Raw genomic sequence first — 17,627 nt, 5'->3', positions numbered from 1 at the left:
CAGTTACTTTGAAGTTACTTTGTTACTTTATACAGTTTATTCAGTAGCAGCTTTATGCAATTACTTTATTAGGAGCTGCTGACAACTAGCACTAATCAGTAATGTAACTAATAAAGTACCTAATCAGCAAAGTAAGTTACTTATGAGTGCTCAATCTTAAAAATAACCCAAGTTAGATTACTAGAACCCCTGGCAATAATTATGGAATCACCGGCCTTGGAGGATGTTCATTCAGTTGTTTAATTTTGTAGAAAAAAAGATCACAGACATGACACAAAACTAAAGTCATTTCAAATGGCAACTTTCTGGCTTTAAGAAACACTAAGAAATCAGGAAAAATAATTGTGGCAGTCAGTAACGGTTACTTTTTTAGACCAAGCAGAGGGAAAAAAAATATGGACTCACTCAATTCTGAGGAATAAATTATGGAATCACCCTGTAAATTTTCATCCCCAAAAGTAACACCTGCATCAAATCAGATCTGCTCGTTAGTCTGCATCTAAAAAGGAGTGATCACACCTTGGAGAGCTGTTGCACCAAGTGGACTGACATGAATCATGGCTCCAACACGAGAGATGTCAATTGAAACAAAGGAGAGGATTATCAAACTCTTAAAAGAGGGTAAATCATCACGCAATGTTGCAAAAGATGTTGGTTGTTCAGTCAGCTGTGTCTAAACTCTGGACCAAATACAAACATGGGAAGGTTGTTAAAGGCAAACATACTGGTAGACCAAGGAAGACATCAAAGCGTCAAGACAGAAAACAAAGCAATGTCTCAAAAATCGAAAATGCACAACAAAACAAATGAGGAATGAATGGGAGGAAACTGGAGTCAACGTCTGTGACCGAACTGTAAGAAACCGCCTAAAGGAAATGGGATTTACATACAGAAAAGCTAAATGAAAGCCATCATTAACACCTAAACAGAAAAAAACAAGGTTACAATGGGCTAAGGAAAAGCAATCATGGACTGTGGATGACTGGATGAAAGTCATTCAGTGATGAATCTCGAATCTGCATTGGGCAAGGTGATGATGCTGGAACTTTTGTTTGGTGCCGTTCCAATGAGATTTATAAAGATGACTGCCTGAAGAGAACATGTAAATTTCCACAGTCATTGATATGGGGCTGCATGTCAGGTAAAGGCACTGGGGAGATGGCTGTCATTACATCATCAATAAATGCATAAGTTTACGTTTATTTTGGACACTTTTCTTATCCCATCAATTGAAAGGATGTTTGGGGATGATGAAATCATTTTTCAAGATGATAATGCATCTTGCCATAGAGCAAAAACTGTGAAAACATTCCTTGCAAAAAGACACATAGGGTCAACGTCATGGCCTGCAAATAGTCCGGATCTTAATCCAACTGAAAATCTTTGGTGGAAGTTGAAGAAAATGGTCCATGACAAGGCTCCAACCTGCAAAGCTGATCTGGCAACAGCAATCAGAGAAAGGTGGAGCCAGATTGATGAAGAGTACTGTTTGTCACTCATTAAGTCCATGCCTCAGAGACTGCAAGCTGTTATAAAAGCCAGAGGTGGTGCAACAAAATACTAGTGATGTGTTGGAGCGTTCTTTTGTTTTTCATGACTCCATAATTTTTTCCTCAGAACTGAGTCCATATTTTTTTCCCTCTGCTTGGTCTAAAAAAGTAACCGTTACTGACTGCCACAATTATTTTTCCTGATTTCTTATAGTGTTTCTTAAAGCCAGAAAGTTGCCATTTGAAATGACTTTAGTTTTGTGTCATGTCTGTGATCTGCTTTTTTTCTACAAAATTAAACAACTGAATGAACATCCTCCGAGGCCGGTGATTCCATAATTTTTGCCAGGGGTTGTAGTTACATTCAGCAGCTGCCAACAAGTCCACAGCTGCTAATGAAGTAACTGTATAAAGTGTAAAACGTACCTGTATAAAGTAATTAATAAAGTAACTTTTCAAGGTTACTTTGGCTACACTGTTCAAGACATTACTTGCATCTAGTTTAGTCCTGCTGTGAAGAGCACAATCATGCTAATTAGTAAAGCTAACTTTTATTATTCTTATATATATATATATAAAGTTTATTTTTAAAATGGTTGCGTTAACCCCTATTGGAGTTTAGCCACTAATCCAATAAACAAAACTGACATGTTAGGGCAACAAACATCACCTCAGGAAGGTGGAGGAGCAGCCGGTCAAGCGTAACGGCATGACGAGCCTTAATATTTTCATGTTAGTTTTTCTTAATATTGCTTAGTAATTTAATACTTTATGTACTATGAATCAACTGCTGGTTGAATTGAAAGTGTTTAATTTCATTTGGTTAATTAGCATCTGATCTTGGCATGAGCTCGTGAACCTCCATGTTTACATGATGACATGACTAATAGTTCAGCTCCTCTGTTTTTCAGGGGTTTGGAGTCAAAAACAGCTGTTACCAGTAGCTTTAACAGTTTTTTTTTTTTTTGTGGTTTCAGTTTAGCATTGTCACATTAAAATTTTCTGATAGATTAGCAGTGATCGAAGCCAGCTTTTAGGTTAGCTATACCCACCAGTGGTGATATCAAACAGACTGTAGTACAAAACACATAGTACAGTTATTTACAGAATTATTTAAGGATTGATCAGTGAGAAAAAAAAAAGAACAAAAAAAAGTCAGTTATTGAGATACAAAGCACAATTTGTAAAATTCTGCAGGAGTTGATGAATGAATAATTTAATGTGCTAATTAGCCCCTCCTGAGGAAAGTCTAGATTTATGCATCATTTTGTAATGTTTGATGTATGTAGCTAGCACATGGCTACAGCTTTCAGAAATACAGGACATCAGATATGGCGGAAGGCAGGTGGGTTATCAGCTGCTGTCTAATCCACCAGTACGGCTGTGCTGGAGTGTATCGTGTGTACGGCCGTTTGGACGTGATGGCGTCCATGATGTCATCCAGAACAGGTGTCATATCTTTCTGTCCGCTGTTGCAGTAAGATCGCATCTGGGCCACCTGCTGCTCAAAGTAGGCTTTCCCGTAGTCCTCCTTCACATCAGAAGGGGTCTCGTTCCACAGCTTGTCAGCAATATTTGCCACAATGTCCCGGTTGAAGATGTTGGTGGCGACAATGAAGTTCCCAGGCTCTACTATCGACACTTTGACGCCCCACTCCTTCATCTCATAGCGAAGGCAATCGGAGAAAGCTTCCACACCATATTTTGACACGCAGTAAGACGAGCGAAAGGCATTACACATCGTTCCAAACATGCTGGCTATGTTCACGACACGACCTGTGGTTAGAAAAATCAAGGATCAGGAGTGCACTACACTGGAGCCGAAAATCTCCTTAAAATACTTCAAACAGTTGGAGCAATGTCCTGACTCAAAGCCTGTCAAGCATTTTGGTGACAGGCTCCAGAACTGAACAGCCATTTTTTTAAAGCAATTTACTTCACTGTGGGACAGTTGGATTACCAGTGTGTAGACCAGCTTCGATTACGGGTGTATGCTTCAGACTGCCTGTCTGTGTCTTTAGACAAGACACATCTGCATTGTCCCAGTCCACCTGATGATTACTGGTCTTAGCTAGGGAAGTAACCTCAAACAGGCCGGTAGTCACTTTTTACCAAAACTTGAGCAACTTAACTTTTGTACTCCGCACAAGCTGAAATTTATCGTTGTCCCCATTTTTGCTGATTTTTAATTTTTTTTTTTTTTTTTTTAACACCATAACATTCATAGTCTAAACATCCCTTGTTGGACTTCACACAACTGGAAAAATAATGTGGTATATGTTTTAATATGACTGGAGCATTTTTAAATGTTGATCTGTGTAATCCTTCAATGAACCCTAACTGAGGAAAGCTGCCACTCTGGGAAGGTTATCATACATTTTTGTGGACCATGGTGTACGGAACTGTAGTTTAGTCTCAAGTGGTGTAGAAAACCGGCTTGCCCCATGGACTAATGGGCAATGAGGTCTGTTGGAGCCAGTGCATGTCTCCCAATTCCATAACATGAGGAGGATGAGTCCATGACTGCCCCTGGACAGGACACGTCTGATGCAGGTTACTTCCTCAGCCAAGGCTGGTGCCTATTTACAGCTCAGTGCACTGAGACAATGTAGATTAAGCATGTTGACTTCTAAGCTTTTTGTTGGAGGGGCAGAAACCGTTGTCCTTTGGACTTGATGTTGCTCATGGTTTAGAGTTTTTCTTTCACAGCTTGGCAGGTGCTGTCCTGGACACCATTTTGCTGACAGCACAAAGTGTAACTTGCACTCCAATGAGACGTTCTAGGCCACCATAATCTATACACATTTGGAGCTACATCCTGCATGAACCTAGTGTCACATCAACATGTGGATCCATACCAGATCCACTGCGGTGACCTACAGCAACCCCCCCACAAACTACAGTCTCCACTATGTGACAATGCGTTAACAGACATGACTGTTGTACTGTAAAATGCAGTGTTGTTCAGCTGCTCACCTTTGGCCTTGCGGATTAAAGGCAGAACTGCTTTGGTGACCCTGATGGTGCCCCACAGGTTGACCTCTGACACCTGCTTGTAGGTGTCCATGGACGTAAACTCGACATGACCAAATGATGATATGCCAGCGTTGTTGACCACAGCCCACAGACCTGCACGCGCACAGATCACCACAAAAGGAATGTGTGACCGAACCAGTCTTCCTGCAGCTTGGTGAAGATTGTGGTGGTGTTACCTCTCTCCGGGTCTTCTAGGTTGTCTTTGATAAACGCCACAGCCTGGTTTACTTGCTCCTCGCTGCAGATGTCCAACTGGATCACCTTCATACGCTCTGAATTAAATTCATCCAGCTGCTTTGCACCTTCTCCATCTTTGTCCTGCAACAATTCATCAAACTTTGAGGCATTTAGTTACAATAACAACACAAACTCATAAATTCTGCTCCAAATCTACCAGAATTGACCAAAAGTAATTTTTTCCTTCTTAGTCTGAATTCCCCAGAGATTTTACACCACATCCATCCAACCTGTCCACGTTTTAGAAGGAGTACTGAGAATTAACTACAACCTTTAATACTACTATTACCACAACATTATCTTACCAAATTTAAAATGCTTACTTACAAAGTACACAAATGTGGACTATGAATGTGATAACACGATTTTTGCCGAAAGGGTACATTAATTAACTAGTAATGCAATAATAAACAAAAACTAGTAGTGATTTACTCATAACTCGAAGATATGAAACACATTAAATGACTAAACACCTCAGTTAATGCTTAATTCAGACTGATTTTTACTGCATTAACTGTTAATGTACCCTTACAGTGACACAGTGTCAGAACAATATAACCCCAAATCAGAAAAAAATAAAAAAAAATAAAAAAATGAAGTGACATGTTTTATTGCGGGCTGTATGAAGCCACGATATTTCATGTTTTATGAGGTCAACTTCCTATTTGATAAACTTGACAGACATCCATTCTTGCATTTCAGGTCTGCAAAAGTAAATGAATCCCGTCGGCATATCTTGTTTAATTTGGAGTCGCCAGAGCAGATCCAAGACTGATGTGCATGTTTATTTGGGGAAAAAAAAAAAAAAAAAAAGAGACATGGGCAATTTTTGTAAGTATAAGGATTAAATCATGATGTTTACAGACAGTTTTCTTGAGAAGAGTCAGGGTATGGATACATGAACATTTCCAAGTCACTGAATACGTCTTGGACTTTTACATCAAGAAATACAGAGAGCGTGGTACTGAATGGTAAATACGAGGGCTGTCAAAGTAATGGTCCTTTTTATTTTTTTCAAAAACTATATGGATTTCATTCATGTTTTTATGTCAGATATGCTTGAACCCTCGTGCGCATGCGTGAGTTTTTCCACGCCTGTCGGTGACGTCATTCGCCTGTGAGCACTCCTTGTGGGAGGAGTCGTCCAGCCCCTCATCGGAATTCCTTTATCTGAGAAGTTGCTGAGAGACTGGCGCTTTGTTTGATCAAAATTTTTTCTAAACCTGTGAGGCACATCGAAGTGGACACGGTTCGAAAAATTAAGCTGGTTTTCAGTGAAAATTCTAACGGCTGATGAGAGATTTTGAGGCGATACTGTCGCTTTAAGGACTTCCCACGGTGTGAGACGTCGTGCAGCGGTCCCAGGCGCTGTCGTCAGCCTGTTTCAAGCTGAAAACCTCCACATTTCAGGCTCTATTGATCCAGGATGTCGTGAGAGAACAGAGAAGTTTCAGAAGAAGTCGGTTTCAGCATTTTATCCGGATATTCCACTGTTAAAGGAGATTTTTTTTAATGAAAGACATGCGGACGGGTCCGCGCGTCGGGACGCAGCCGGCGCGGTGCGGCGGCACAGGAAAAACACCTCCGTGTTGATAACCATTTGTAAAATCCAGGCGGCTTTTGATGGCTTTCAGTGGAGTGAGTATAAGAGAAATTGTTTAACAGCTGGACATGTTCCAACTTGTCCTTAAGGCTTCCAACAGAGGTGTTTTTCCTGTGGCGGAGCGTCGCAGTAGCTGCGAGCCGACGCTGCAATCCGTCCGCACGTCTTTCATTAAAAAAATCTCCTTTAACAGTGGAATATCCAGATAAAATGCTGAAACAGACTTCTTCTGAAACTTCTCTGTTCTCTCACGACGTCCTGGATCAATAGAGCCTGAAATGTGGAGGTTTTCAGCTTGAAACAGGCTGACGACGGCGCCTGAGAGCGCTGCGCGACGTCTCGCACCGTGGGAAGTCCTTAAAGCGACAGTATCACCTCAAAATCTCTCATCAGCCGTTAAAATTTTCATCGAAAACCAGCTTAATTTTTCGAACCGTGTCCACTTCGATGTGTCTCACAGGTTTAGAAAAAATTTTGATCAAACAAAGCGCCAGTCTCTCAGCAACTTCTCACACAAAGGAATTCCGACGCGGGGCTGGACGACTCCTCCCACAAGGAGTGCTCGCAGGCGAATGACGTCACCAACAGGCGTGGAAAAACTCACGCATGCGCACGAGGGTTCAAGCATGTCTGACGTAAAAACATATGAATGAAATCCATATAGTTTTTGAAAAAAATAAAAAGGACCTATACTTTATTGACAGACCTCGTATGTCCAGGGCTGTACAGTGCGAGCGTTTTGCTCGCATATTGCGCCTAAAATTTGATTGTGCGAGGAAAAAAAATATAACGGGCGCAGGTGTGCGAGAATGTATTTCAACCTTTTCATTCGTATTTTGCTCCTAAAATAAATACAGTGGTCCCTCGCTAACGCGGTTCACCTTTCGCGGGCTATCGAGCCATCCTGCCGTCATTTGAATGTTCAAACTTGGATAAGACGGCTGATTAAAACGGTGGCCGTCTTGTTCAAAACCGTCTAAAATGCGCAGTTTACCGGAGGAGCTGTGTGTGTGTGTGCTGCAGACTGCGAACGGAGGCACGAGACGTTACATTCTGCTGAGAACCATCAGTGCACGTGACACAGCGAGCGCGGAGCAGGGAGAGGATTTTAACCCGAGTGAACATAAAAAAAAAAAAAACAACAAAAAACTACTTTTCTTTACTTTTCTTTTCTCTGCTCTTTCTCTACCGGTGTTTTTCTGACGGCACCGTCCTGTTCACACCATGTGCGCGTCGTACACTCAATTTATGAGATCATGAGATGAAATAAACGGTCAAATATCCTTAAAAACATCCTTAAAAAATGAGAATATATGAATGAACTGAGGAAAAATTACACAAACTGGATAAAAAAATAAAACTCTGCTGCAGTGATGTTCAATTCAAATCAATTTTATTTATATAGCGCCAAATCACAACAAACAGTTGCCCCAAGGCGCTTTATATTGTAAGGCAAGGCCATACAATAATTACGGAAAAACCCCAACGGTCAAAACGACCCCCTGTGAGCAAGCACTTGGCGACAGTGGGAAGGAAAAACTCCCTTTTAACAGGAAGAAACCTCCAGCAGAACCAGGCTCAGGGAGGGGCAGTCTTCTGCTGGGACTGGTTGGGGCTGAGGGAGAGAATCAGGAAAAAGACATGCTGTGGAAGAGAGCAGAGATCAATCACTAATGATTAAATGCAGAGTGGTGCATACAGAGCAAAAAGAGAAAGAAACACTCAGTGCATCATGGGAACCCCCCAGCAGTCTAAGTCTATAGCAGCATAACTAAGGGATGGTTCAGGGTCACCTGATCCAGCCCTAACTATAAGCTTTAGCAAAAAGGAACGTTTTAAGCCTAATCTTAAAAGTAGAGAGTTGAGATATTCAGAGGCATGTTCAGAGGCACAGATCACAAAAAGCAGGTGAGAACTCTGAACTTTAACAGCTGCTATTTTCCAAAGGTATTTATTTGTTCAATCTTAAGCGATGAGGAGAAATAAATGACTTCATCACACTAAATGAACTGGAGTCAGAATAAAAATACAAGCTGCTGATTTTTGTTATTTTCCAAAGTTATTATAAGCTGCAGCTATATGTTTTATTCATTTCAAAGTGAGTTACTTCTTATTTTATTCTGATTTATTTATACAAAAAATATGGGGAGTCAAATCAGCCTGAATTGTTCTGTTCAGTTTATATCAGTTTTCCTGCACATGTCCAGGTATTTTTTCCTCTTTATAAGAGTTTGGTGTTTGCATTTGCGCCACAAAGTTTTAAAACACAGTAAAATGTTCACACTTTTCTTTAAAGCAGTTCTGTAATTTCAGAAATGCAACAGAAACAACCACAAATCAGAAAAAGTTGGGACTATAAGTAAAATGAAGATAAAAATAAAAATGTTGCAGAGTTGTGTCTTGGTGGCTTCCCTCACTTGTCTCCTTCCAGCATGGACATTTAGTTTTTGAGAACTGCCTACCTGACAGAGATTTACTATAAAGTACCACACTGTTTGTATTTCTGAATGATTGATGTAAATGAAGTCTAAGAAATAGTCACTGATTTGCAAATGTTCATGTTTTCATCCCGATGTTTCTCTGAAAATGCTGCAGACCTTAATTTAGGAAATTCTGTATGATCCGACTAGTCGACTAATCGCAAAAATAATCGTTGACTAGTCGACTATAAAATAGTCGTTTGTGGCAGCCCTATTTTCAAACCATCTCCCGAGATTTTCGAAAAAGGGGGTAATTTTTCGTCAGACCCCAGTAAAAAATAAAATTATAGAAACATATCATGCAAAAAAAGCCCATAATAGGGGGTGATTGTCTGAAGGTTTTCCCTAGATAGGGGGTAAATTTTCAACATGGGGAACAAGCATAGGTACCCCCTTGAATTGGGGAATGGGGGGGCTGGGATTTTTCTACTCAGGTTTGAACTTTGAGAGTGTTTACACACGAGAGAAAAGTGAGAAAATGTTCATGCCTGATTGAGAAAAATGTATAGTGTGTAGTGAGGAGTTTTACAGCTTTAAAATGTCTATAATAATTGTAAAAAATAAAACACTGGCCACTTTGCGGATTTCGCCTATTGCGGGCTAGTTTTAGAACGTAACTCCCACGATAAACGAGGGATCACTGTATATCCCATAGAGAAAACCATTCCCACATCTGTACAAATCGACAAGAGTGTGTGTGTGTGAGAGTGTGTGCTGTGGTCCGTTGGCTGAATGTAGCTAAGCGTAGCAGGCGACCCGAGTATAAAAAGTGGGACGGGGATGTTATGTGTGTGAGGGTTTAAAATAATACAAGAAATACACAGCAAAAAGTAATGAAATGGACAAAAGCAATGATGTAAATAATGATAGAAAAGGAAGTAAAAAACAATGAAATAAATACATTAGAATCATATAAAATGTGCATGTGTGTGTAGAAAAGGTACTCTCTGTACAGTATGTGTCAGTACAGTATTTGCGTTAATAATAAAATTGTATCAAGAAATTTCACAGTGCTCCTAAATTTTTATCTGTGCTCCTAAATTTTTTCATTTAGGAGCACCTGTGCTCCTAGTGAAAAAGCTAAACGTACAGCCCTGTATGTGTCAAGTAGGCAGGCAGCTCTCACAAAGTGAGTGATCATGTTGGAAAGAGATGAGTGAGGGAAGCCACCAAGACACCCAGACAGCCTGGTCAGAGTTATAGGCTTCTGTGGTTGGAGAAACTGCAAAGTGCAACTTTTGTCTGCTGCATTACCAGTTATACAGCTTCGTGATTAAGTGCTATAGAGAAGAATCTTCTCAGAAAGAACAGCTGAATCTAGATTTAATCCATTTTCTTGTTTTGTTTTTTTTTTGCCATTTTTTACTCTGCTCCGAAATGAAGCTGTGAATGTTGATGCAACAGGCAAATGTTGCACCATTACTAGGTTCTCTACTCTCAACCACAGAAGCCTATAAATCTTTTAGAGTTGTCTGAGCGTCTTTGTGGCTTCCCTCGTTAGTCTCCTTGAATGACCACTCAGTTTTGTGTGTGACCTTGACCTTTGATCAATTCTGAGACTGAACCACTTTAACCAACACACAACCCTCCAACATGTTTAATCCGAACAAACAGTTATGCTGTTTTCAAGGTCATCCAAGTTCAAAGATTATATGGCCAATATAAAGGTGATAAGACTTACTAGTGATTCATTAGATCATAGGTGTCTAACTGATCCAGAAAGGGCCAAGAGGGTTGATGAAGTCTTCCCGTCTGCTCAAAGTGATGCTGATCAATGAAATCACCTGAAGGAGTTGGCGGTCTTCTGCAGGCCTCCCGTCCTGCGTACCAGCACGGACTCCCAAAATTTCCTGTATGGGTGATTCTTAGACTACGGGCACTTATTATGTCCTTTGATCATATTGTATGAAAAACAGAAAAAAGGGGAAATTTCACACTTTTATAGTTATCTTTACAATGAAAGTGTGTTAAGAAATTTGTTCTAGTAGTCTATGATGACTTTTTCACCTTTTTTCAGCATCATTATATGCAAATATTGCAATTTTGTGCTTGTCCCACACGCAGACTTTTGATCTTCAATGATAAAAATGAATGGTAAGGAAACGTTTTTTCTAATGTTTTAAAATATCTCTGAATAAAATATCAGTAAAATAATCAAAACATAATTGGGGTATTCAATGTCATACAACTGTTGTGATTTTTTTAAACAAAATGTAGTTGTCCCACACTATTGCCGTAATTTCCACCACAACACTAATGTCCCTTTAAACAGTTTGTATGAAAGATTGTTTGGGTAGTTTCTATGGAGATAAACAGTGACATCAGAGCAGATGTATATAGTGCCAAATCACAACAAACAGTTGCCCCAAGGCGCTTTATATTGTAAGGCAATGGTGTGGTGGAAATTACATTTACAAGGCCAATAGTGGCCATAGTTAAAGAATCACCCGTATATTCGTATTATAAATTGTGTCTGTAACATGGCCCAAGCGGAGGGTCACCCCTTTGAGTCTGGTGTGCTTGAGGTTTCTTCCTCAAATCATCAGAGGGAGTTGTTCCTTCCCAGTGTTGCCTGTGTGCTTGCTCTAGAGCAGAGGTCTCAAACCGGTTCCAGAAAGGGCTGAGAGGGTGCAGGCTTTCTGTGCAACCACCCACTCCAGCAGGTGATTTCACTGATTAACATCACTTTGAGCAGGTGAAATCAGTTAATCAGTGAAATCACCTGCTGGAGTTGGTGGTTGCACAGAAAGCCTGCACCCTCTCGGCCCTTTCTGGAACTGGTTTGAGACCTCTGCTCTAGGGGTTGGTAAGGTTAGACCTTACTTGTGTGAAGCGCCTTGAGGCAAATGTGATTTGTCGCTATATAAATGAAATAAACTGAATAAATTGTGGTTACCTACACCTTATTGGTCCTTTCTGGAATCAGTTTGACACCTTTTATTCATTTAGCCAGGTTAGTCCCATTGAGATCAAGACCTCGACATTTTTTTAATTATTAAGTTTCCAATTCACCTAATCTGCGTGTATTTAAATATGGGAGGAAACCCACGCAAACACGGGGAGAACATGCAAACTCCACACAGAAAGGCTACAGGTGGGAATCAATCCCATAACCTTCTCGCTGTGAGGCAGCAGTGCTAACCACTAATCCACTGTGCTGCCCTGTGCATTAAAAGAAGGATGAGGTCCGATATCGGCCCTGAAGCTGTTTCAAATATGCAATGGCCCCGAATGCTGACCTCTGTGACCTTGACATTTCTCACAATCATTCCAAGTTTGATCCAATTTGCTTCGAAACACCTTGTTATTTTGTTCACACACACAAGTGGACTCACAAGCCTGAAAACAACACCACTGTGCCTGGGTGTAATAAATAATTGACAGATTAAACAGTGAAAATAATACTTGTGGCTCTGCTACAGTGCACCAAAAAAATCCTATTTCGATTTCAAAAAGTAGACAAGTCTGACTTTGTGATTCCCCACCAAGGGGATTAAGGTTAGGGCATGATACGGCAAAGAAAAAAAAAAAACAGTGCAAGAAAAACTGGTGTGGAATAATACAGGTGACCCAATGTTACATATTTACCTTAAAAAGACACCCAGCAAACACAGTGAAGCCAAGTTTGTGCAGACGTTTGGCGAGTGCATGACCAAAACCACTATCACAGCCTGTGACAAACACAGCTTTACCTTTCACCTGCACACATCAGCACACAAAATCATCACAACTGCACAAAAGTGCAAATAGTAAAAGAAATACAACTGCATCAATTGCAAGAAGCAACCCACTACATTTTACTGTTTAAAAAAAAAAAAGTCCGCATGAGGCCATATGGGGACAATATTAACTGTAAAACTGCACAAACCGCGTGAATAATCGATTTTTTTGGTAATGTTATCAAAGTCCACGATTTGTCACATTACCTCGACCTCGCCTCTCGGAAAGCGAGGCAGCGCCACACACAAAACAAAAACTAAATACAGCACAACTACACACTCCGTCACACTCGACTCGGGAAAACCTAAAGTCCTCGTGGCTGCGTTTAGTAACGCAGGTAACCCAAAACCCATCACGACGGTGAGAAAAACCGAAAACGACACCAGAAGTCCCACTCTGAGAGCCCTCACTGAGGCCATCTTGACCGAATGCTCTGTTTACTTTCCTGCTGTTGCGCCACGAGGACATGAAACGCCCCCCTGAGATTACGACACGCCCTCTGAGGGCCCACTGCGCATAGACATTATATACGTAGACGCCTCGTGGACTGCCGCTGTCTATTGGAGCCGACGTAGCAGCGCGGCCGCCATCTTGGATGGGTCCCTATTGCGCCCCCAGTGCATTCCGCACACCGCGGAAGGTGTATCCCCACTACAATAATACGTAACTCCCCGAATTTTTACCCGATTTTCCCACGGTTTGGTTTGTTAGAAACAGCAGAGAATCAGTTATGATACAGGATGCTGTCACACATTAAAAACATGTACTTTCATGCTAAAAGACTATGCTCTTTATCAAAAACATATGGCATATACATGTATAAATGAATTATTTTTATAATTTATTAAAGAAACAAATTTGGATTGTTTATTTGAATTTCTTGAATTTCTTTCTCTCTCACTCACACACACACATGGAGGACATCACTTTAATTTCCTCTGCTTTGCTCACCAAGTTTTGTTACAAAGATGAACATTTTTTTTCAAGGCCAGGAAAAAAAAAAAGCAATATAATTCCAGGTTATTCCAGGGTCTAAAAACTAGAGGTGGGCGATACCTTGGTATTGATCCAATGCCAAGTTAATACAGGCTCAGTATTGCCGATATCGATATAGATACCGATACTTTTTCATATTTTATCACTCGACATAACTTAAAACAAAATCTCCTGAGGTAGAGGGCTGACAAACCACAATACAAGGGTGCGCTGCTCCGTGTTGTGTGACACAGTACAGTGCTGCTCTTACGGAGAGTAGACTTTGATGAATCTGCGTGCACAGCATTCAGTGCATGCGGGAGAGAAAAAAAAGCTCGAGTATCGCTCTTTTTACACGAGGATTGTTCAATATCAATACCAATGTTGGTATCAATATTATCGATATTAGGATCGATCCGCCCACCTCTACTAAAAACTATGTTAGGCTTGCAACTGGGGCTGGAGAGCTAAAACCCTTGAAAAAGAACAGTTTTGCACAGCTTCTTGCATGTGCTGGCACTCTTGTGAAATATAGACACCACAAATGACAGAAGCCTGAAATGATGGGTCTCAATTCCTGCGCAGGTTGTTGCAACCGTAAGCAGCACAAAATACCGGCATATTTGCTCACTCTCCGTTTAACTCTGGTGCTAGCCAATTGTGAAGAGACCCATCCAATATGGTGGCCACACTGGATAACGTTGCAACAAAGTCATGAGGCGTCTACGTATATAATGTCTATGCCACTGCGCCCCCTGGCTCAAGGCACGCAAAAAAACAAACAAACAAAAAACAAAAACCTGAGGCATTCAAGCACACTCTCACGAGCGCCACTAGCTTAGCTTATGACAAGCTAAAAGTGGACGCTCGTTATGGCCGAACAATTTTCCACAGTTTCTGAGGATTCTGTGTTAGTACACGCCTGCGGCCGATGTGCTTGATGAATTCCTGCGCAAAAAGTAGTTCCCAGATAATTGTGATATATTCCTGTGAGATAATGAGTATATCTCATTTAAATTAATTCTAAAATTTACCAGTAATAAAAAAAAAAAATATTTAAGAAACTTAAAATTTTATCAGCATTGTAAACTGACATGATGGAGTTTGATGCGGAATTGTTCAGAAAGATACGATTGGTTTGATTTAGAGGTGGGCGATACCGGGAATTTTGGTGTTGAGCTGATACCAAGTAAATACAGGCCCAGTATCGCTGATACCGATACCTTTTCATATTTAAGCTTCATAGATCCAAAGGATCCAAAAGACCTAGGCTAGAATTTCGCCACACATTGTACGTGACAACAAAATACTTTATTATCACAATCAACATTTCTGTTTAAAAGAATAGCACCCAACACAACTTAAAATCTCCTGAGGTAGAGGGCTGACAAACCACAATACAAGGGTGCACTGCTCCGTGTTGTGTGACACAGCACAGCGCTGCTCTTACAGACAGAGAGTAGACTTTGATGAATCTGCATGCGCAGCAGTCAGTGCGTGCGGGAGAGAAAAAAAGCTCGAGTATTGATCTTTTTACACGAGGATCATTCAATATCAGTACCAGTGTTGGTATCGATACTATCGATATTAGGATCGATCCGCCCACCTCTAGTTTGATTACCATTTACAGTTGGCAATGAAAGACTTGGGTGTTAACTTTGTGTTAAAGTCAGAACAAGAAACTGCACTGAAAAATATCTATCTGGGAAGAGCAGAGGTGTCAAATCCAGTTTCAGAAAGTAAAAACCTTCCCATGTGTTGCTTCTACATGTGCACCTAAAACAGGTGATCTCAATAATTAGCTCATCCACCTGCCTGAAGAGCTGAACTAATTACAATCAGCTGGTTTATTGGAAAGATGGAACAAATATGTGGCTGGACTTTTATTTTCTGAAGCTAGATTTGGCATCTCTGGGGAAGAGACACAATCTGTGTATTGTCGCTTCAATGACAGTGGCACACTGAACAGAGTGGCAGTCAAGGTAGGGTTGTAATTTTACCTGTTTGCTCAAAATCACTGATTAGCGAGGACTTTAACCGGGTCATCTTTAGTTTTCCTCTGTGACACTCAAGAGGAACGAGACTGCATTTTTAATATGTTTATCTCAGTAATATTTGGGGGAAAAAGACACTGCTGCTTCAAATTGTGCCCTTGTTTTCGAACGTAGAAAATTATCCTTGAAGTCTGGTGGATGACTCAGCAATATTTTTCAAACATTTAAACAAGTAGGTCACCACATTTCCAACAACTGTGTGAACTTATTACAGAAAAGCCATAACTACAGGTAAGTTTATATTATGTGCGTGGTTGGAGAAATTTGTCTGAAAACCTTCATTACTGATGAAGACCTTCAGACCAAAAGCTTGTTAAAAAAATCTATATATATTAAAGTTCTACGTGGAGTAAGTGTGCAGAAAATTCTTATTATTTATTGTTACTTTTTTCTGGCACCTTAGTGTTTGTGAGTGCAGTGTACAGGTTTATAAATTATATTTCAAACAGTTTTATTTCAAAGGGAGTCACATGCTTTTGGCAGAGTCCTCTTAGTCCATATGCCAAGTAGGTTTTCGGTACCACGTAAGGTGATGAAACGACACTTAGAATCCAGCCTCAGTGTATCATGGCCTACAAAAAAAAAAAAGTATGATAACCATCCCAGGGTGGTAGCTGTAGCCAGCTAGGGGTCAGTGAAGAATTACACAGAGGTCAGAATTTAATATGCTCCAATCATGTTGAAAACTGTACTACATTATTTGTCTGATCATAATGATTCCAAAAAGGTATAGTTTGGACTATCTATGACTGAATGTTATGGGGCAAAAATGGCAAAAATGTGACAAAGGTCAATTTGTACAGGGCTCAAAAGTTAAAGTTGCTCCAATTTCAGTAAAAAAAAAATGCAAATTATTGTTTGGGTTAATAGGGTTCTAAAAATAAATAGTTTGCACCATCTGTCATGCTTAGTTATCATGTTACAGTGTAACATATGTCACAAGTCATAGAATCCTATGGATGTTGACCTTGACTTTGGAGATCAGTCAACACAGTCAAAACAATTTCATTTATTAATCCTTTTTATTTCAACCACTAAACTTCTTGGAATCATGATCAGACAAATAATGTAGTATAGTTTTCAACATGACTGAAGTATTTTTACAATTTGACCTCTGTGTAATTCTTCACTGACCCCCTAGACCCCCTACAGATACCACCCCGGGGTGGTTATCATATATTGTTGTGTAGGCCGTGGTACACCGAGGCTGGATTCTACAACCCCTGGCAAAAATTATGGAATCACCGGCCTCGGAGGAGTTTTGGGTATGAAAATTTACAGGGTGATTCCATAATTTTTTCCTCTGCTTGGTCTAAAAAAGTAACCGTTACTGACTGCCACAATCTTTTTTTCTTGATTTCTTATAGTGTTTCTTAAAGCCAGAAAGTTGCCATTTGAAATTACTTTAGTTTTGTGCCATGTCTGTGATCTGCTTTTTTTTCTACAAAATTAAACAACTGAATGAACATCTCCGAGGCCGGTGATTCCATAGTTTTGCCAGGGCTGATGTCGTTTTGTCACCTTACGTGGTATCAATTAGGTCAAAATTGCTGACTGACTCATAGACTAGTGTATTCTGTGTACAGACGTGCCCTCAGTACTTAATCCCTTTCTGCCCCCTTTTAAAAGCTGGCTGGAATGATGTTTTATTTTTATATATATATATATATATATATATATATATATGAATGAGAGAAAGAGATAAACATACACATGAAACTGATAATTATTGGTTCAAAATAAATGCCTCCATTTAAAAAGCTGCAATAAACATTCGAAAGTGAGTAGTACATCACTTTGATATAAACTGTAATAGGATGCCTGCATTAATATCACCGTGGTGATGATCTTCATCCTGGGTGCGGAGAAGGCTAATCATTCCAATCTTCGATCTGAATTTTCTGCTGCAGTGTGGCCATGGAATGTTTGGCTGGGAAAAGGAGCTTGACTGGTCCTTCCGACGTTGTCGTTTCTGCTGCAGTTCATGGATGCGTTGCTCTTTAAATCCTGCTACACCTTTTCTGACTGACGT

General features: G+C 40.3%; 2 protein-coding genes across 2 annotated transcripts in view; both read right to left on the bottom strand.

The window, feature by feature from the left end:
- Positions 1-2,379: 2,379 nt before the first annotated feature.
- Positions 2,380-17,627, bottom strand: part of LOC117508914 (D-beta-hydroxybutyrate dehydrogenase, mitochondrial-like) — a 44,763-nt gene continuing 29,515 nt past the window's right edge. The window contains 1 exon segment of the mRNA XM_034168755.1: positions 2,380-2,751. The gene's annotated coding sequence lies outside the window, so the exon portion shown is untranslated.
- Positions 2,405-13,037, bottom strand: LOC117508904 (D-beta-hydroxybutyrate dehydrogenase, mitochondrial-like). The gene is made up of 5 exons (XM_034168749.1): positions 12,773-13,037; positions 12,435-12,545; positions 4,703-4,844; positions 4,467-4,619; positions 2,405-3,266 (listed from the first exon to the last, which is right to left on the bottom strand). The coding sequence occupies exons 1-5, from the start codon at positions 12,983-12,985 to the stop codon at positions 2,800-2,802; spliced, it is 1,086 nt and encodes a 361-aa protein (XP_034024640.1). The 5' UTR covers positions 12,986-13,037; the 3' UTR covers positions 2,405-2,799.

Source organism: Thalassophryne amazonica, chromosome 1 (genome assembly GCF_902500255.1).
Source record: "Thalassophryne amazonica chromosome 1, fThaAma1.1, whole genome shotgun sequence".
In the NCBI taxonomy this organism is placed as follows: Eukaryota; Metazoa; Chordata; class Actinopteri; order Batrachoidiformes; family Batrachoididae; genus Thalassophryne; species Thalassophryne amazonica.
The sequence above is the reverse complement of the archived record's forward strand: the minus strand, read 5'-3'. Positions and strand labels throughout refer to the sequence as shown.